The 17,966-nt window shown below is 53.2% G+C and overlaps 1 protein-coding gene across 30 annotated transcripts in view; it reads right to left on the bottom strand.

The window, feature by feature from the left end:
- Positions 1–848: 848 nt before the first annotated feature.
- The window catches only part of MADD (MAP kinase activating death domain), a 40,155-nt gene continuing 23,037 nt past the window's right edge, over positions 849–17,966 (bottom strand). For 12 of the 30 annotated variants that reach the window (XM_042233501.2, XM_042233502.2, XM_042233503.2 and 9 more), the window contains 10 exons: positions 16,511–16,619; positions 16,166–16,228; positions 15,806–15,926; positions 15,598–15,703; positions 14,543–14,653; positions 12,339–12,446; positions 6,315–6,479; positions 6,005–6,077; positions 5,791–5,897; positions 2,052–2,100 (listed from right to left, as the gene is read on the bottom strand). In XM_042233501.2, coding sequence (XP_042089435.1) covers positions 2,077–2,100; positions 5,791–5,897; positions 6,005–6,077; positions 6,315–6,479; positions 12,339–12,446; positions 14,543–14,653; positions 15,598–15,703; positions 15,806–15,926; positions 16,166–16,228; positions 16,511–16,619 — 987 coding nt within the window. In that variant the 3' untranslated portion in view covers positions 2,052–2,076. Of the gene's footprint in view, positions 1,757–2,051; positions 2,101–2,547; positions 3,181–3,568; positions 3,732–3,755; positions 3,826–5,790; positions 5,898–6,004; positions 6,078–6,314; positions 6,480–12,338; positions 12,447–14,542; positions 14,654–15,597; positions 15,704–15,805; positions 15,927–16,165; positions 16,229–16,510; positions 16,620–17,966 lie in introns of those variants that run through there. The other 18 variants (XM_042233479.2, XM_042233481.2, XM_060400084.1 and 15 more) reach the window with 6 other exon arrangements.

The raw sequence follows: 17,966 nt of genomic DNA, 5'->3' as shown, positions 1-17,966 counted from the left end.
ATGAGGACCAGAACAGGGTCCTAAATTCACAGAACATCACTAGAAGGAACTTGGCCTCCCTGACTTCCCGTTGAGGACACCGAGGGGCTGTGACAGAGGAAAGTGCACTGTTGGCCGAAGGGCCGGAAGCCCAGGCGCTGCCCCCGCCATCCTGGTGGCCGCAGCCTGGCGGGGGGCAGTGATGGGCGCCTGTGTTTCTCTGCCCGTAAGGCCTGGGGTGAACGCGTCCCAGCTGCTTTGGGGTCCCAGTAGGCAAAGAGCCCGCTGCCCACCCACAGCTGTCTTGCACGGGGAGAGGGTCCTGTCTGGACAAGACGGGACCAGGAAGGTGTGTGGGGGCCAGGGCCCTACCCTGCTCTCCATCCCAACCCCCGCCCAGCGGTCGGAAGCCCGTCACTGATTTCCTTTTGGGAGAAGGAAGCCAGCAGCTTTCAGAGGTGCTCGGATAGAGTGGCTTTTCCATGGTACAGAAAAGAAGTTCCATGAAGGCTGGTCCAACGCTGCTTCTCGGAGTCCTGCCCTGCCTCAGACACTCCTGGTCTCCAGGCCCTGGGGGAGGCCCAGTCCTGACACCTCTCTGGGGAGCTGAGGCCCAGGCCTCAGTCTCTTTCCGGCCCCACTGAATCCCTGCTCCCTGTCAAAGCCCAGTTTAGCCACTCCCTCTAGTGGCCCACTCGGGCACAGCCACCCTGGGGCCACCCCTCGGAGCAGGCCGGGCAAGGTGGGGCGGGCACGGCCTCACCTCCCCAACTGCCTCCGCCGAGGGTGCCTCTGTGGAGTCCAGGGCCGGCCCTCCTCGCGCCCAGGCTGAGGGGCCTCACTGAACGCACGGCAGCCGGGACCCCGTGGGGAGTTGAGGACGTTTATTTCACATTCACACCTCTGTACACCGTCTATAAATAGTGTGGAGCCAAAATATTTACAGTTCCCTGCTGCCTGCTCCCAGGCTCGCCTGCCCTCACACACGAGTGGGGCCCGGACTGGCCTTTCCCCACCCCACCCGGCTCCGGGTGGGGCAGCCTGCAGCCCTGGGGGTCTCCTGCCGAGGCGGGCAGGCCGCAGGGAACCCGACGCTCAGCAGCGAAAGGGGGTCAGCATGGCCCGCTGCGGGGGGAGGCTGTGGGAGCAGCCGCCAGGCAGGCCTGTGCCCGTGGGCAGCGACTGCTGCCTGGGAACTGCCCGGGGAGCAGGGCGGGCCCCGCTGGCTCTGCTGCCTCCTGACCCCTCCCGTGCTCACCCACCCTTCACTGGGGGTGGGGACAAGCCTGCTGGGTCACAGGGCAGAGAGGCCGGGTCTGCCCTGAAGAGCCACGATGTCACGGACAAGAACCACAACAGACGTCTCAACAGCACGCAGCAGGGGGCTCGCACTGCGTGTCCTCTCGCGTTTCCAGGAGCCACTGGCCCGAGAGATGTGCACACACACACACACACACACTTGAGCCCCGAAGGGACAGCAGGCTGGTCTTCTAGGGGAGGGGAGGGAAAGGTGGGACAGACTAGCTCAGCCCTGTGGGACACTGAGACACACACACAGAGAGCTGTCTAAGCTGCGGCGAGAGGCCTGCAGAGGACACGCTGGGCCACCATTGGCGCGCTCGGCAGCATCGTGCCCGTGGCAGCAGCGAGGGGCAGCCTTTGGCCCTCCCCATCAGCTAGAGAGGGGCCGGGGCGGGGTCCGGAGGTCCTCCTCACTGCTGCGGACTGCAGCCACATACGAGAAGAGACACAGCACAGAGTAGCAGATCTCGTGGGCCTGGGGGAGAGAACCAGCCGGGTCAGTGTCAGCGGACGCAGGCTCTGCATCCTCACTCGTGGACGGCTGCCAGGTGGGAGACCCCCGGCCTCCAGCTGAGGAGCCCCCGCGAGGCCAGAGCGGGCTGTGGGAGGGGAGGCGGTGCGCCTCTGCCGGGCCAAAGGCCTGCTCCACTCCAGCGGCACCTCTGGCCTCTGGACCATACTCGCCTCAGCCACTCGCCATCGCCCCGCGCCCTGCGAGGCCCGCCCCCCTCCTGCCAGAGTCGCCCTGGGAGCCCTCTGCAGACACACTCACCATCGGCGTCTTGTACTTGTGGCTCACCACTTCTTTAATTTCAGGAACTACAACCGGACGGGCAAGAGACAAAACAAGAGAGTTCAACACTTCAGAGCAATGATGCCATGCTCCCCCAGGCGGCGGCGCCCGGCACAGGGTCCCCTTCCCCTCTGGGCCTCACCCAGCCCCTGCGAGTGAGGGGACACAGGCCCAGACGCCCTGAGGTCCGCAGTGGCCCCTGGCTCCACGGCCGCGGCTTGACCCATGGGGAGCGCCCCAGCCGAGAGCAGGCTGGGCTCTGCCCCGCTGGCCGCCGCTCCAGTCCTGGCCCCTGAGGACCACAGCGGGCGCACCCAGCTTTTGGCCAGAAGAGCAGTTTCCTAGCCTGTGCCTCGCCTTGCTGGGGCCCCGAGCACTCAGCCCCCTGCCCAGCCCCACCCTCCCCTGTGCTCCCAGCCCCGACACGGAGGCTCCTGAGGTGGGATGAAGCAGGGGCGGGACACTAAACCCACCAGACTCGGGAGTTTCCTTCCCTGATGGCAGGAGAGGCCCAGGCCTGCCCGTGTGAGGGAGAGCGTCAGAGGGCCCTGGAGCAGACACACCGAGCAGCAGAGACAGGCGAGGACGGCGCCCGGGGGAAGTGCCAGGGAGCGGCAGGCAAGACACACGCAGGTCCACGGCCCGGGGGGCAAGACTGAGACCCCCGGCCCCAGCCCTGCGGGGCTGCTGCGCGGCCAGAGCAGGGAAGCAGTCCCCGGCCTCAGCCCGTCCCAGCCCTGAGACCAGGAGTGGGGGGCGTCACACCCCCAGGGGGCCCCTCCTCCTCCTGACCCTGGGAGGGGAGTTTGGGGCCCAGGGTTAACAGGGAGTTAATACACTCGTCCAAAGTAGAACAAGGAGCCCAGGTCCTTCTCCTGAGCCGGAAGGCCCCCCTGCCCCCGAAACATCTCTCTGGCAGAAGAGAGGAAGGCGTACAGAACCGGTGAGCCAGCGCGGGTGGAGGACATGGGGAAGGAAGAGGGTGGAGGGAAGGTGAGGGAAGGTTGGCGATGGGAGCGGCTGGCCTGGGCAAAGGGAGCCCGCCCACCTGGGCCGAGGCGGCGGGCGGGGCCTGGGGAGGCAGCACGGCGAGGTCACTTTACCTGCTGGAGAACGAAGGTTTTCATAGCAGCGATGAGGGGCACAAAAGAATGAAGCACAAACACAGCAGGAACTCAAAGCCCCAGGGTGAGAACCCAGGTGCCGCTCAGCCCTGGACGTTGGGGGGAGCCTGGCTCCCGGCTCCCTAGGCCTGCCTGCGCCCCTGTGCGCCTCCCTCCGGCTTGGAGGCTGCAGGACCCTGGTGTGGCCCCGGGGCGGTTGGACGAGGCGCTGGGGTGCTAGAGGGACCGAGGCGGGCTACGTGAGCACAGCTGAGCGGGGGCACGGCTGGGCCGCTCTGCCCCCAGGACTTTCTGACTTCTGCCTGGTCCGGTCCAGCCAGCTGGAGGAACCCCTGAGCACCAGCGCTGCTCTGGGCCGGCATTAAGCCGCTGCTCTGGGGCCTGCTCCCTGGCAGCACCGGCTAGCTTTCCTGCCTCCCTTCTCGTCCTCCCTACGCTCCTGCTCCTCCTGACCTCTCTGCAGAGGTGCTTCTCTGTCTCTAGTCCCTCCTCTGGAGCTCCGAGGTTTGAGTTACTGCCATGTGAGTCCAGACCTAAGAGCAAAATAGTGTAATTACCAAATTCCTCCAGGACAAAGACGCCTCGGACTGTATTGCACTTTTTAATGTGATTCAGCTCTATGAAAACCTGCAAGAGAGGGAGGGAGGGAGTGGTAAGGCCCAGAGGCTCCCCCTCCGCCCGCAGAGACCCCTCTCCCAGCTGCAGCCCCGCGCCCACACTGGAAACCTATGTCCCGAAGGGAGGGCGCCAGAACCCACACACACACAGCTCAAAAGCGCCAAGAAGCGAAGACAGCAGAAAGGGCAGTACCTTCCGCTCCTGGCCGGAGGAGAAAGCATGGGAGAGAAAGGAAGGTGTTAGTTTTAACGGTCAAAGCCAACCCCGAGGCCCCTCTGCCGGCCTGGGCTGCCTGCCCGCACCCTCCGCCCAGGGCAGCGCTGGCAGAACCCAGCGCCCCGGGGGCCCCCCGCCCCGGCCCCTCAGCGCTCTACCCCGCCATGCGTCCTCCTCCGGCGCAGAGGGCTGGCACGGGCACAAAGCTCTCCTCAGACTGTCCTGGGGGAAGTGGGGGCATCTTCCGTGAGACAGGATCCAGGTTCTCCCTGGAATGTGTGGTGCCGGCAGTGACAGCTACCACTCGTGAGTGCCTACTGGGAGTCTGCACACACTGTCTGTCCTTGAGTCTCCGGGGTGGGGCATCCCGCACAGGTGTGGTATCACCACAGATAGGACACCGAGGGTCAGGAAGGTTTTTGCCCGAGGATAACAGCTGGCATCTGAATCTGAGTACATCCTGACTCCAAAGGCCACGCTTTCCCCGCCTCAGCAGAGCCCCGCCAGGGGGCCACCGCGTCTTCCACTCCAGCTGACTGTCAAGAGGTAGAAGATGGCCCCGAGACCAGGATCTCAACGTGAGTCAGGGTCTGACCCCTCTCTCCACAGCATCTGTCTCCTGGGGCAAAGCCGGAATCCAGACTGCCCTGCACACACTGTGTAGCTCTTAGACGGGAGGTCTGTCTGGGGCGGGGGCAGGGGGCGGACCAAGGCGAGGATGGGGGTCATTCACTGAGACGGGTTCTTCAGAAGGTGAGGCTCTGGGGGAGGCCGCACCCCTCAAGTGCAGCCCGAAGCCTGGTCCCCAAGAACTGCTGGCGCCTTCATGGTCCAGAAGACCGCTCAAGTAAACCCTCTGCAGGTGGACCCTAGGGGCTCGAGTGTACCATTTACATTTACGGCACCACCGTGACCGATAGTAAGCGTGCTTCTGCACGTGCCCTGCTGGGAAGCCGGGGGGCTGCTCCCCAGCACACCGAGCTGCCCTGAGGGGGTCCTGAAAGAAGAATTAAAATGGAAGCGGGGAGGGAGCCCCCGAGGCCAGGCGTTCACTGTGCACTCGGATCTGGCTCAGAGCCTCGGGAGGGCGAGGGAAGGCACTTGTGTGAAGAGCCAGGACTGGGAACGGACCTGGGATGACGCGCCGGCCTCAGAAAGCAATTAGCTTAAGGAGCGTCCACTGAGAGAAAACGTAAGGCTGTGTTAGAAGACCAAGAGGAGAAACGGTCAGCTCCTACGGTGGAACCACAGGGAGGGCAAGATGGATCCCGAAGTGCTCCCCAGGTGGGGTCACGGGCCGGCGGGCGGGGGAGTGGGGTCTGCGGAGCAGGGGACGAGTGGGGCGCTCAGAGGAAGGAAGAGAAAAGGAAGGAGGATCAGCAGGGTGCAAAGGCGAGTTCACACACACGCTTCACACGCACAAGAGGACCAGCTGGCCTAGACTCACAGCGAAACCACGAGCAAAAGCACACCCTGGAGCAAGGGAAGGGCCGGGGAGACGCTCCCACTCACACTGAGCTGAGGCTATGGGCGGGGCGGGGCCCCTCTCCCCGCCCCCCCTGCACGGCCTCCCTGCCTCGGCTTTGCGGGGTGGGGGCGCCCAGTGTCACTGCGCCCTCCCCTCGGATCGCCCTCTGGCCCAGCTGCCCGGATGTTCCCACTAGCCCCGGAGGCCTGGCTCCCATTTGCGGGGGGAACCTGGACACTGGACGCCTGCAGCGCTGGGGCTGGAAGCCTCGGGCTGCCACTCTAACCCACCTGGTTGTGCATGAACTTGAGGTTGATCCCTTCGAGGGTGACCTGCAGCAAGCCCCCTTCACCAGTCTTCATGTCCTGCACGGGGAACTCGCCACCCAGTTCCGGCCCTGCGGCAAGGGACGGGCGTTATCAGCTAACGGAACGGGCCTCTCTGGGCGGATGAACACCAAGGAAAGTCAACGGAAGGCATGGGCTCAGGGCCGCCCCTCCTCACCCGGCTTGATGCTCTGCTGGCGGGCGGCGGCGCGCTCCATGCTGTCCTTCACGCAGTAGTACAGCTCCCGACACTGTGGCACAGGGGCCGGCCGGCCGGTCAGAACAGGCCCTCGGGCGCGCCACCCCTCCGTCCCTGAACCCAGGACCTCGGAGGCAGCTTTATGTGGCCCACGCCGCAGCCAGGGGCACGTGGATGGTGGTGGGGGAGGCCAGCGTGGCTTCCGGAAGGGTCCCTTCCCCGCAGGGAACTCAACGTGTGGCCCTCATCGCCTGCCCCACCCGGACACACGGAGCTCACGGGGAGGTACCTTCTTAGTATAGAACTTGTTGAGCTGGGTCTCGGAGCCGTTTCTGCGCCACAAGCACAGCACCTTGGTCTTGGGGCAGTAGGTCATGTTGATGAGTTTCTCGTACCACCAGCGCTCGTACAGCGTCCCGATGTTACTGCGCAGCACCACGCAGTCGTCACACACCTGCGGGGCGGTCGGCGGCCCTGGTCTCCTGGGTCTCCGCCGCCCCGCCCCGGGGACGGAGGCACAGCGGGTGCTAGGAGCATCCCCCAGGTCAGGGTTCTCACCCGACACTCAGCCTAACCTGGGGGGAGACGCAGACCCTGAACGGCTGGGCACGCGTCCAGCCGAAGGGCTGCTGCCAAGAGGAGAGGCCGCTGAGACGAACTCGTGGGCCCGGAAGGAGGCCCGCGCCTCACCTCAGGGATGATTGCCTCTCATGCGCTGCGGAGGTAAAGCGGAGGCCATCTCCGCCTCTATCTTTCAGTCTTAGGAATTCTCTCTCTAGTGACCGGCACAAAGGCAGGGGACTAGGGCAGACTTAGCCCAGGAGGGAAAAAAAAGGGAAACAAGCATATTTCCTAATCCTGGCTCAACTCCAGTTCTGCACAGATTCTTCTCAAAAATTAATTAGGCCAGTGACACATGGCCATTGCTTAATGCAATAATAAAAAAAAGTTATCCAGCACAGGGCAATATAAATTAAAAGGCCAAGTTCTCCTTCACAGAGTTCCTCTTTCTTGCTCAACGTTCTCCCACAGCCCAATGAATCTGTCCATCTGCCTTCAGTTATGGAGGCGGCAGTTCAGCACCATGGCGAAGGACACTGGGCTAAGATCTGACTGCCTGGGTTTAGATTCTGGCTATCTCCTTAGCTGTGTCACCTTAAGCAAGTTAACCTGTGTTTGTATGTCCTCATGTATAAGATGGGGACAGCAATAACTTCATGGAGTTATTGTGAAGATTAAGTAAGTTAATGTGCATAAAATTCTCAGAATAAAGCCAGGCACGTACAAAGTACCCGAGAGTCAGCTGCCATACCAATAATACAACTGTGATGTAGCCAACAGAATAATAATTCTGACGACTATACTGATGATCCTCAAAGCCTCCTGCATAGGAGACTTGTCTTCCTGAGTCCTGACCACGCTCTGTGTTGATTTCACACTGGCAGCACCTCAAACTCATCCTGCCCAGCTCTGGACTCTGCATCTCTTGGGCAGCTCCTCCCTCTAAGCTCCTTGAGTAAATGGCATTTCTGTCCCCCCAGCTGCCTGAGCCAGGAATGAAAGGCGTGATGTGAGACCTCAACATTCCGCCCCAAACACCTCAGGACACTCTTCCCCTCCCCTACTCCACTAAGCACTAACTCTTCTTCAAGTCTAAGTGCAAAGATCACTTCTGGGCATCGCCCACAATGCCCAGGCCCTCTGCTGTGTATCCTCATGACATCTGCCCCCCAGAAATCTCATAATGCTCATTATCCTTTATGACACTGGGTGTTTAATTACCTGACTTTCCCAATGGCTTATCAACCCTATAAGGGCTTATCAACCCTTATAAGGTTGCCCTATAAGGGCAACCCTTACCTCCCTGATTCACTACTGTAACCCCAAAGCCAGCAAAGCCAGCAGAGTGTCTGGCTGTAATGTGTGCTCCATAAACACTGCGTGAAAGAATAAGGAACACACAAGACTATCGGTTGTAATCTACCTACACAAGACGTTGCTGGGGTCCAAAAGCCCGAGGAAGAAAAGGGCCGAAGCAGCTGCGTGGGAATTTAGAAACTTGAATTCTACCATGGCTGAACTCTGTGCTTCTCTCCATCTTTCAGATAACCCTTTAAGAGCATCATGTAGGGCCTTCCCTGTGGGTAGAGTGGATAAAAAGCCGCCTGCCAATGCAGGGGACAGGGGTTCGATCCCTGGTAAGGGAAGATTCCACGTGCCTCGGAGCAACTAAGCCCATGCACCTAGAGCCTGTGTTCTGCAACAAAAGAGAAGCCACCGCCACGAGGAGCCCAAGCCCCACCCGGAGGAGCAGCCCCCACTCGCTGCAACTAGAGCGAGGCCATGCACAGGAACACACACCCGGCGTAGCCAGAAACATGTGACTCTGAAAAGAACTCAGGGCAAAAGATACCCAGAAGAACACATGATTTCTAGGCTAGAGACACAAAGGCAGTAACGTGCCATACTCGTCAATGCTGGCGGAGGTGTAAACTGGCATAGTCTTTGGGATGGCAATGTGGCAAAGCCTATCAAGACTGTGAATGTATCCCGTGGCCACCTGTATCTGCATGGCTGTGCCCCTCTGCTGTCCACCCAAAACTGCCGCAACGTCGTTAACCGGCTGTACTCCAGTGCAAAATGAAAAGCTTTAAAAAGTTGTAAACATGTGTAAGCTTGATCCAGAAATGTCTTTTTTTTAAAATTAATTTTTATTGGTGTATAGTCGCTTTACAATGCTGTGTCAGTTTCTGCTGTACAGCAAAGTGAATCGTCTGTAGGTATAGCGCGACCCTCTCTTGCCTAGATTTCCTTCCCATTTAGATCACCACAAGCATTGAGTTCCCTGTGCTGGAAGTAGGCTCTCATTAGCCATCTATCTTATACATAGTTTGACCCAGAAATTCCACACTAAGAATCTATCCTATAGAAATTCCCATGTGACTGTGCGAAGATTTATGTTCAAGAATGATCAGTTAATCCTTGTTTAAAAAAAAAAAAAAAGTGGGAGGGACTAGTTAAATACATCATGGCACATCCATAGAAAACCTAACGGTTGAGCATCCATTTAAAAAAGACAGATTTCTATAATACGGAGACATACTATCACTGTATCTGTGATAAGCTAAGTGAAAAAAGCCAAATTATATAACAATATTTGTAATCTGATATCACTTTCAGAAATACTGAAATAAAATTCCATATAGTAAGCTGTATTCATACAAATATCCTGAAGTGCAGAAGGCAATGGCACCCCACTCCAGTACTCTTGCCTGGAAAATCCCATGGAGAGAGGAGCCTGGTAGGCTGCAGTCCATGGGGTTGCTAAGAGGCGGACATGACTGAGCGACTTCACTTTCACTTTTCACTTTCATGCACTGAAGAAGGAAATGGCAACCCACTCCAGTGTTCTTGCCTGGAGAATCCCAGGGACGGGGGAGCCTGGTGGGCTGCCGTCTATGGGGTCGCACAGAGCCAGACACGACTGAAGCGACGCACCAGCAGTAGCAGCAGCATTCATACAAATACACATTTAAAAAAAAAATCTGAGAGGATTCACACCAAATTCTCTAACAGTGGTTACCTCTGAGACACGCCATTGGCAGGAAGTGAAGGAAAATTTTTACTTTTTACTTAATTGACTTCTATATGATTTGAAATGTTTCCCGCATATACTCTTACTTTTGTAATTAAGATAAAAGGCAATAAAGGTGATTTTTTAAAAGTCTTCAAGTTGTTATCCAGCTGATCACGCAGCCAGCAGCCTGTGCTGAGGACGGTTAACTCCGATAGCCTCCCAGTAGCCAGGCGCTGACAGAGCGAGCGTGGTGCCCGTGCTTTGCAGTACAAGGCGGAGCACCTATAAGTTGACGGACCCACCCCAAGCTCCACCGCCCTCGTCTGAGGCTCCACGTACAGTGGTGAGAGTGGGTCCCACACGCCAGAGAACCCTCTGCAGAGATTCACCCTGCTGCAGGTGTCCGAAGCAGCCCTCGGCTCCAGCAGGCACTCAGACACATTCTATCACTTCAAGGGGACATGAAAACAACAGCCTTCCCCGCTACATCACCATCTAAGTTTCCGCTGCAGAGCAGATCCCCGCCCTATGTTTGCTGGATTACCTCCTCAAAGAGCTGTGACTGAGAAAATCAAATTCAACTGAACCAAAAGGCAACAGGGTGTTAGCTAATTTCACTGCTTTATAGAGGAGCTTTACTTGGCCCTTAAATTACTTAGAAAGAATCTTAGAATTTTAGAATTAAAAACACCGAAATGAAGAAAACGTGGCCAACTTCCTTCATAATACTGGATTAAGGCAGGATTTTTCTAGCTATGACTTAAAATCCAGAAGCCAGAAAATAAATGACTAATTAATTCAACTATAAAAAAAAGTAAAAATTCTGCACGGCAAAAAATACCATAAGTTAAATCAGAAAGTAATGCAGTGCGGAGGTCAGATTCCCATGTGTGAACCCTCGGACCACAAGCAGAGAGCTGACCATGTGAGGCAGCCACCTAGTCCTGCCGAAGTACTGAAACCAAAACTGAACAAGCCTCCAGACTGAACCTCTAGTGTGCACAAATACAAGCGAGAAAGAAACAAGCTACACAGCACTAACGAGATGCCATCAGCAAAAAACTAAAACGTAAGATGGCTCCTCCATAGGGCATATTTTTTCCAACAAAATAAACAGCCACATGGAAGAGAAACTATATGTTAGGAGACACTTTAGAGTCATAGCAACCAAAACTATCAATGCCTTTTCTCTTTGACCCAGCTATCCCACTTCTGGGAATTCTTAGATAAAGCTCCTTTCATGCATGAAATGAAGCAGGCACAGCATCATCGAGAGTCACACCACTAACAATATAAAAATCTGGGCGAGAACCAAGGGTGTGTATCTACTGACTGGCGAAATAAAGTGTGGTCTAGTCACACGGTGGAACACCACACGGCTGTAAAAAGAATGAGAACATGCTTTTTGTACTGAGATGGAAGATCTCCAGGATATGTTTAAGGAGAAAAAGAAAAAGGTTCAGATCAGCAGATATGATGTGCTACCTTTATGTCTGTGGTGCTGGAGAAGGCTCTTGAGAGGCCCTCGGACTGCAAGGAGACCCAACCAGTCCATCCTAAAGGAGCTTAATCCTGAGTGTTCATTGGAAGGACTGATACTGAGGCTGAAACTCCAATACTCTAGCCGCCTGATGCGAAGAGCTGATTCATTGGAAAAGACCCTTATGCTGGGAAAGATTGAAGGTGGGAGGAGAAGGAGACGACAGAGGATGAGATGATTGGATGGCATCACCGACTCAATGGATGTGAGTTTGGGTAAACTCTGGGAGTTGGTGATGGACAGGGAGGTCTGGGATGCTGCAGTCCATGTCGTCACAAAGAATCGGACATGACTGAGCGACTGAACTGAACCTTTATGTAAAAGAGTAGGAAAATAAGAATTTATGTTTATATTTTATTGTGTTTGCATAGAAAACCACTGGAGGACATAAAGTGGTTATAAATAAAAGTGGCTGCCTAAGAGAGGAAGGGGTGAAGTGGTTGGAAAACCGAGTGGAAGGGGGTAAGAGTGAGATAAGACTTGGCAGTGTATACCATTTCATGCTGTTCTGACTCATGGACAATGTGACCGTGTCATCTATTTTATATAAAAGACAAGACAGGGAATCACCTATCACATTAACTTATTTGCATAAGAGCCTGACAATCCATCTAGTCAAGGCTATGGTTTTCCCAGTGGTCATGTATGGATGTGAGAGTTGGACTATAAAGAAAGCTGAGTGCTGAAGAATTGATGCTTTTGAACTGTGGCGTTGGAGAAGACTCTTGAGAGTCCCTTGGACTGCAAAGAGATCCAACCAGTCCATCCTAAAGGAGATCAGTCCTGGGTGTTCATTGGAAGGACTGATGTTGAAGCTGAAACTCCAATACTTTGGCCACCTGATGTGACGAACTGACTCATCGGAAAAGACCCTTATGCTGGGAAAGACTGAAGGCGGGAGGAGAAGGGGATGACAGAGGATGAGATGGTTGGATGGCATCACTGACTCAATGGACATGGGTTTGAGTTAACTCCGGGAGTTGGTGATGGACAGGGTGGCCTGGCGTGCTGCAGCTCATGGGGTCGCAGAGTCGGACACAACTGAGCGACTGAACTGAACTGAAAATTAATGATAATGGACCATGAAAATGAATGAGATAAGTGGGGAAAAATATTCTGGCATCTGTTCTAGGAGTTTCTTGTGACTTTCAAATGACTTTCAAATGTTCCTCTGGGCATGAACCAGCAGCACCTACCTCCATGAAAAAGATATCTCCATTCGTGTCTGTCCCTGCATGTACCACGAATGTCTGCTTCTTCATGTGCCGGCTGCCACTGGACCGGATGGAAAGATCTCGTCCATTCTGAGGAGAGAGAGATCCTTTAGCGACATCCCAGCTTCCCTCTCACAGAGCAGTCTGGGCCCAGAATCCCGCAATCAGCAGTTCAATTCCTCGGTCTCCTCAGAGAAGCGCCATCTGCTGGCCACTGGCCACCATGGACATGTTCACAAACTTCTTGGTCTCAGGATTCTTCTAACACTACTGATGACCCCCAAGAGCTTATGTTTTTGTGAGTTAAATTCATAGAGATTTACCATATTAGAAATTATCATTGACAAAAGTCTTAAGTCTTTATTAATTCATTTAAAGTGTTAGTTGCGCGTCGTGTCCAACTCTGTGACCCCCACAGACTGCACAGGTTGCCAGGCTCCTCTGTGCATGGGACTCTCCAGGCAAGAATACTGCAGTGGGTAGGCATTCCCTTCTCCAGGGGGTCTTCCCCAACCCCAGGGATTGAACCTGGGTCTCTCACATTGCAGGCAGATTCTTTACCTGACCCAGCAGGGAAATCCAATTTATTTAAAAGGAGTTAGTAATTCATTAATAAGGGGGTGCAAGTGGTAAAGAATATGCCTGCCAGCGCAGGAGACACAAGGGATGCGGGTTTGATCCCTGGGTCGGGAAGATCCCCTGGAGGAGGAAACAGGCAACCCACTCCAGTATTCTTGCCTAGGAAATCCCATGGACAGAGGCCTGGGCTACTGTCCATGGGGTTGCAAAGAGTTGGACACGACTTAGTGACTAGGTATAAGAGTACAATAATAAATCCGTTGCATGGTAATATACATAACATATACTTTTCAAATAACGATCTCTCTCAGAACAACAAAACAAAGGGAAGAGCAGCATTATTTTGCATTTTTGCAAGATTCATTAATGTTTTAAAAAATAGTTGCATTCTCATATCTGCTTCTACATTTAATCCACTGTGACATGTTGCTTTGGCAGAGGTCTATTAAAGACAATCTGACTTCAAAGATATGTATCTGGAAAAGGGAGGAGTATTCTACCAGGCTTTCCATATATATATGCATATTCTTCTCTGATGCTGTACCAGAACCTCAAGTAGTTTCTTAGACTTAGTTGCAGTGTGGGATCTGAAAACACACCAGTGAACACTCTGTACTCTGTTACTATGACCCATTTGTCTGCTTTACACTTGGGAGTTACGCTTGGAGTGGTTAGCTGAATTTTCAACACCACACACTAAGCATCTGGAAAATACTGGTTTTTCAAGTTATGAAGCTCTTTCAAGTGTTGACACATTTCATGACATAATATCAAAAAATCACATTCATTAATTTCATCAATTCATTATTTCATCAAATTCATCATTCACTAATTCACCAATCTCACTAGAAAAGCCTTTAAATATTGGGAAGCTTTGAGCACAAAAGTCTGCTGAATACCCAACTCCAAACAACGACAGTCAGCCATTCTTTTGAGTGAAAATGATGTCCCATAAACAAAGCTGCCAGTTCACCATGCAACTAAAACTGTCACAAACTGCTTTTCCTCGAAACGATCATTGCATTTTGGTTTGCGGCAGAAATGCTCTATGTGTATTTCTCATTTTGCCACACAGAATATTAAGAAGATGTATCATCAATAATCAGATTTAAGAAAACTGATGATTTTAACTGCCTCATCGAGGACACTCTCAAGTAAACTGGTTTTCCATTTTCTTCTTAACCGAGAGAGTACAGAGGTGGGGCCGCCAGCATGCCTTGGTGCCACTGTCTACACTGTATTAAGGAACCAACGGTTTTTACCCACATCTGCCTCTGAATCATTAGTATGCATGTCAACCCAGTGAAAAAGCCAAATAACATCTCAGTATTGTCAAGAAAACAGTATTCACCTTGTGGATCCACAGACCACACAGATGCTGAAAAGCCTGCACTGGGACAGTTTCAGTGCAGAGGCTCCTATCACAGAACTGAAGGGCAAACACCTCATCTAGAGGCCAAGCCCTACGTTCAGAACTAGGAATTCTGAAAATATCTGGGCCAAGAAGTGACCTACAGGGAAGTCTCTCCGTTAGGCCTTGGGGCCCACACCTAGTCAGCTGACTAGTGTGATGGAAGGAGCCTGAAAAATGGCTGAGACGTGCTCACCAGGTTGGCCAGCTGGTCAAGGACTTCATTGATTTGCTGACTGTACACAAGCCCAATATGGGACTTTCCCATCAGGCGCCTCACCTTCTTCCGGATGTCATTCTTATTTACCTGGAAAGCCAAAACACAACCTTAATAACTAAGAGTGACTGCAGGGTATTCTCTCCACTGGATCAACTCATGTCTTCACATTAAGAGAGGCTGGAGAACAGGTGGAGCAAAAACCCAGGAACTTATTCTCAAAACAACTCTGTTCTACCCACCAGGTCCTTTCAGAACAGGACTCTTCTACTTGGGAACACAGTTCTCTCCCATGGCTATAAAAACCAAATATAACTAAGTCAAACTAGAATCTGCCATTCACTGCTTTTCCAATGAGCAATGGCAACCCACTCCAGTACTCTTGCCTGGAAAATCCCATGGGCAGAGGAGCCTGGTGGGCTGCAGTTCATGGGGTCGCTAAGAGTCGGACACGACTGAGCGACTTCCCTTTCACTTTTCACTTTCATGCATTGGAGAAGGAAATGGCAACCCACTCCAGAGTTCTTGCCTGGAGAATCCCAGGGACAGGGAAGCCTGGTGGGCTGCCGTCTATGGGGTCACACAGAATCAGACACGACTGAAGCGACTTAACAGCAGTGCTTTTTACATCTACGAGAAAGTCTATATGATGAAGTGCTAAAAAGTAAATTCTGAGCATCCTTTCTAAAGTTTCAGAATCTACTACTTGAAAAAAAATTCTTTTTCCACTGACTCCTCTGGGGAGTTCGACAGGCATCCTAAAAATATTCAGCAAAGGAAGCCCATTTAAAATTCAAACGAAACAAACAGCAAGCCATCATCCATCACCTTTACAACACTCCCCAGCTGTACAGCACCCTGGCTGCTTCAGAGAAGGGGATAAATGAGCTGCAGCGAGGCCTCAGACCTTCAGTGAGGAAGAGGCCCTAGCAGGATGCCCTGACTGCTTCCCGACTGCCCCAGGATTCAGGCAACAGGAACAAGCCTTGTCCTCAGCACTGGCAGTAGCTAGGCGGAAGCAAGACCGGCCCTACCTTCATCAGCAGCATGTGCGAGATGAGATTGTGCAGGAGTGTGGCCAGCAGGCGGTCTTCATCGTCCTCCAGGCGCTTCCGGTCGTGTTCTCCCAGGGACAGGTACCTGAACGGGAGACCAGGACACGTCAGCCCCCAGGTGGGAGGATGCAAAATTAACGAGGAAGGGGCCAAATTTGCCTTTTCCAAGGGTTTATAAACCTCACACCTGTCTATCATTTCCTGGGGACCCTGGTCCATGCCCATTCCTTCTCTCTCCAACATCACAGCATCTAAGAACGCGTCTTCCCAGAACTGCATTTGGTCCCATAAAGTAGAACGCTCTTTGCCTGTGTGGAAGAAAGGGTTTCTTAGGGGCTTATATAACATATAAAGAAGGCGGCTGCCAAACTAAGATAAAGAGTAAATTCCAGCAAGGAAGGGAGTCTTTACAAATTCCAGAGCAAAGGAAACATCAGACTCGCCACCCCAGATCCAGCATTCCTGCCACCAGCCCCAGCTGCCTCCAAGTGAGGCCCAGTCCCTCCCAAGGAGGAGGGATGAACAACACACACAGAAAGGTGGTTACTTATAGAAAAGGTCTCCATAGCAGCGTCCTCTAACTGGTCCCACATCGATCCTTTGTCCCTTCCTGCCAGTTTGTGAGCAGGATGGACCATGGTAAGCAAGAAAGTAAAAGAAGACAGAAAGATAGAGACTGTCGATTAATACCGGACTTCAGTCTCTCCTAGCGTTCTCCCACTGCCTTCCTCTCTCCAGACCGACAGTCGCCGGCTTCAGATATAAAAACGCCTTCTCACATCCGCACTGACGTCAGCCAACAGCCACGCAGCTACTTGTCTGGTGCCACCCTCTTCCCTGGCCGAGGCCTGCTTCCTTCCTGTTTGAGAGGCCTTCCCGATCTGTTTCTCACCTAGGAGTCCCTCGTAGAGGTAGACTCGCTGGCTGACATCTTCAGAAGAGCGAACTGGGCTGCCCACCAGCTTCTCCTTTACACTTGGCTTCAAGCTATGGGCTTTACCCTAGAGAGAAGAGACAGCAGGTCAGCTGCTGAGGCACCAAGGGGCAGGGGCAAAGGAAACCAAGCAGCTTATAAAAGAGGCTCACACACCGGCCACCATCATTAGCCACATGTATTCCAGTAGCCCTGCCTTTGCCACTCAGCTCACTTCAAACAGAAGTCTATCTGGGACTTCCCTGGTGGTCCAGTGGGTTAAGAATCCACCTGCCAATGCAGGGGACACGGGTTTGATCCCTGGTCTGGGAAGAATCCACATGCCGCAGGGCAACTAAGCCCATGCTCCCTAAAGCCCATGCACCTCAACTAGAGAAAAAGCCTTCACTCAGCAAAGACCCAGCACAGCCAAAAATAAATAAAAGAAAGCTTTTAAAAAATAAGTCAATCTGATAATACTGCTTTCGGTTACTGCCTCCCGAAACATGTACTCGACCTTTCATTTTTACTTATTTTTACCTCCTTTCGTTTCTATAAGACTCTTTGCTCTTAAAAATTAGACAAATTCTCGGTAGCAGCATGACACAGTGGAAAGAACACTGGGTTTCTTTTCTGAGAATGACCAAGAATCAGACCCCTGCCTCTTACTAGCTGTGTGATCTTTGGCACAAAACTGATTAGCTTCTCAGACTCATTTTCTTCATCTGTAAAAGGAAGGTTATAATACCCACTCAACAGGACTACTCCAGGGATTAAATGAGAAAGGACATATAAATCACTCATAGTGCCTGGCACACGTGTGTGCGCTAAGTTGCTTCAGTGGTGTCCCACTCCTTGCGACCCCATGGACTGCAGCCCACCAGGCTCCTCCGTCCATGGGATTCTCCAGGCAAGAACACTGGAGTGGTTGCCACGCTCTCCTCCAGGAGACTCCCACGTCTCTTACGCCTCCTGCACCGACAGGCAGGTTCTTTACCCGTGGCACATGGCTGGTGTTTGACAAATGTTAACGTCTTCTCTCTTACCATCTCTTAGAAGTATCTTCCCACGTAAAAACACCACTTCATCTGCCACTTCCACAACAGTAAGCTTTCTGTTTATTCGGGAGAGATTTTCAGCTGGGGAAGGGGTAGCTCTCACACCCATTTCACAACACGTGAGGCAGCATAAGCAGAGAAGCCACCAATCAGAGGTTCCTGGGCAATAAACACCTAATGAGTGTGTGCAAACGCCAGCTGCCTGGTTCACAGCCCAAGACTTCGTTCAGGGAACCATATTAACTTAATATAATGCTATCTCTTGCCAAAGCAGCCTATATTTTTGAGCCAAGAAATTTAGGTAACTGCTCTCGGCAGGAAGCGCCCTTACCCAGAAGCACAGGACAAGAAAGAATCTGTCCTGGGAAGGTGCCAGG

This window comes from Ovis aries, chromosome 15 (genome assembly GCF_016772045.2).
Source record: "Ovis aries strain OAR_USU_Benz2616 breed Rambouillet chromosome 15, ARS-UI_Ramb_v3.0, whole genome shotgun sequence".
Classification (NCBI taxonomy): Eukaryota; Metazoa; Chordata; class Mammalia; order Artiodactyla; family Bovidae; genus Ovis; species Ovis aries.
The sequence above is the reverse complement of the archived record's forward strand: the minus strand, read 5'-3'. Positions and strand labels throughout refer to the sequence as shown.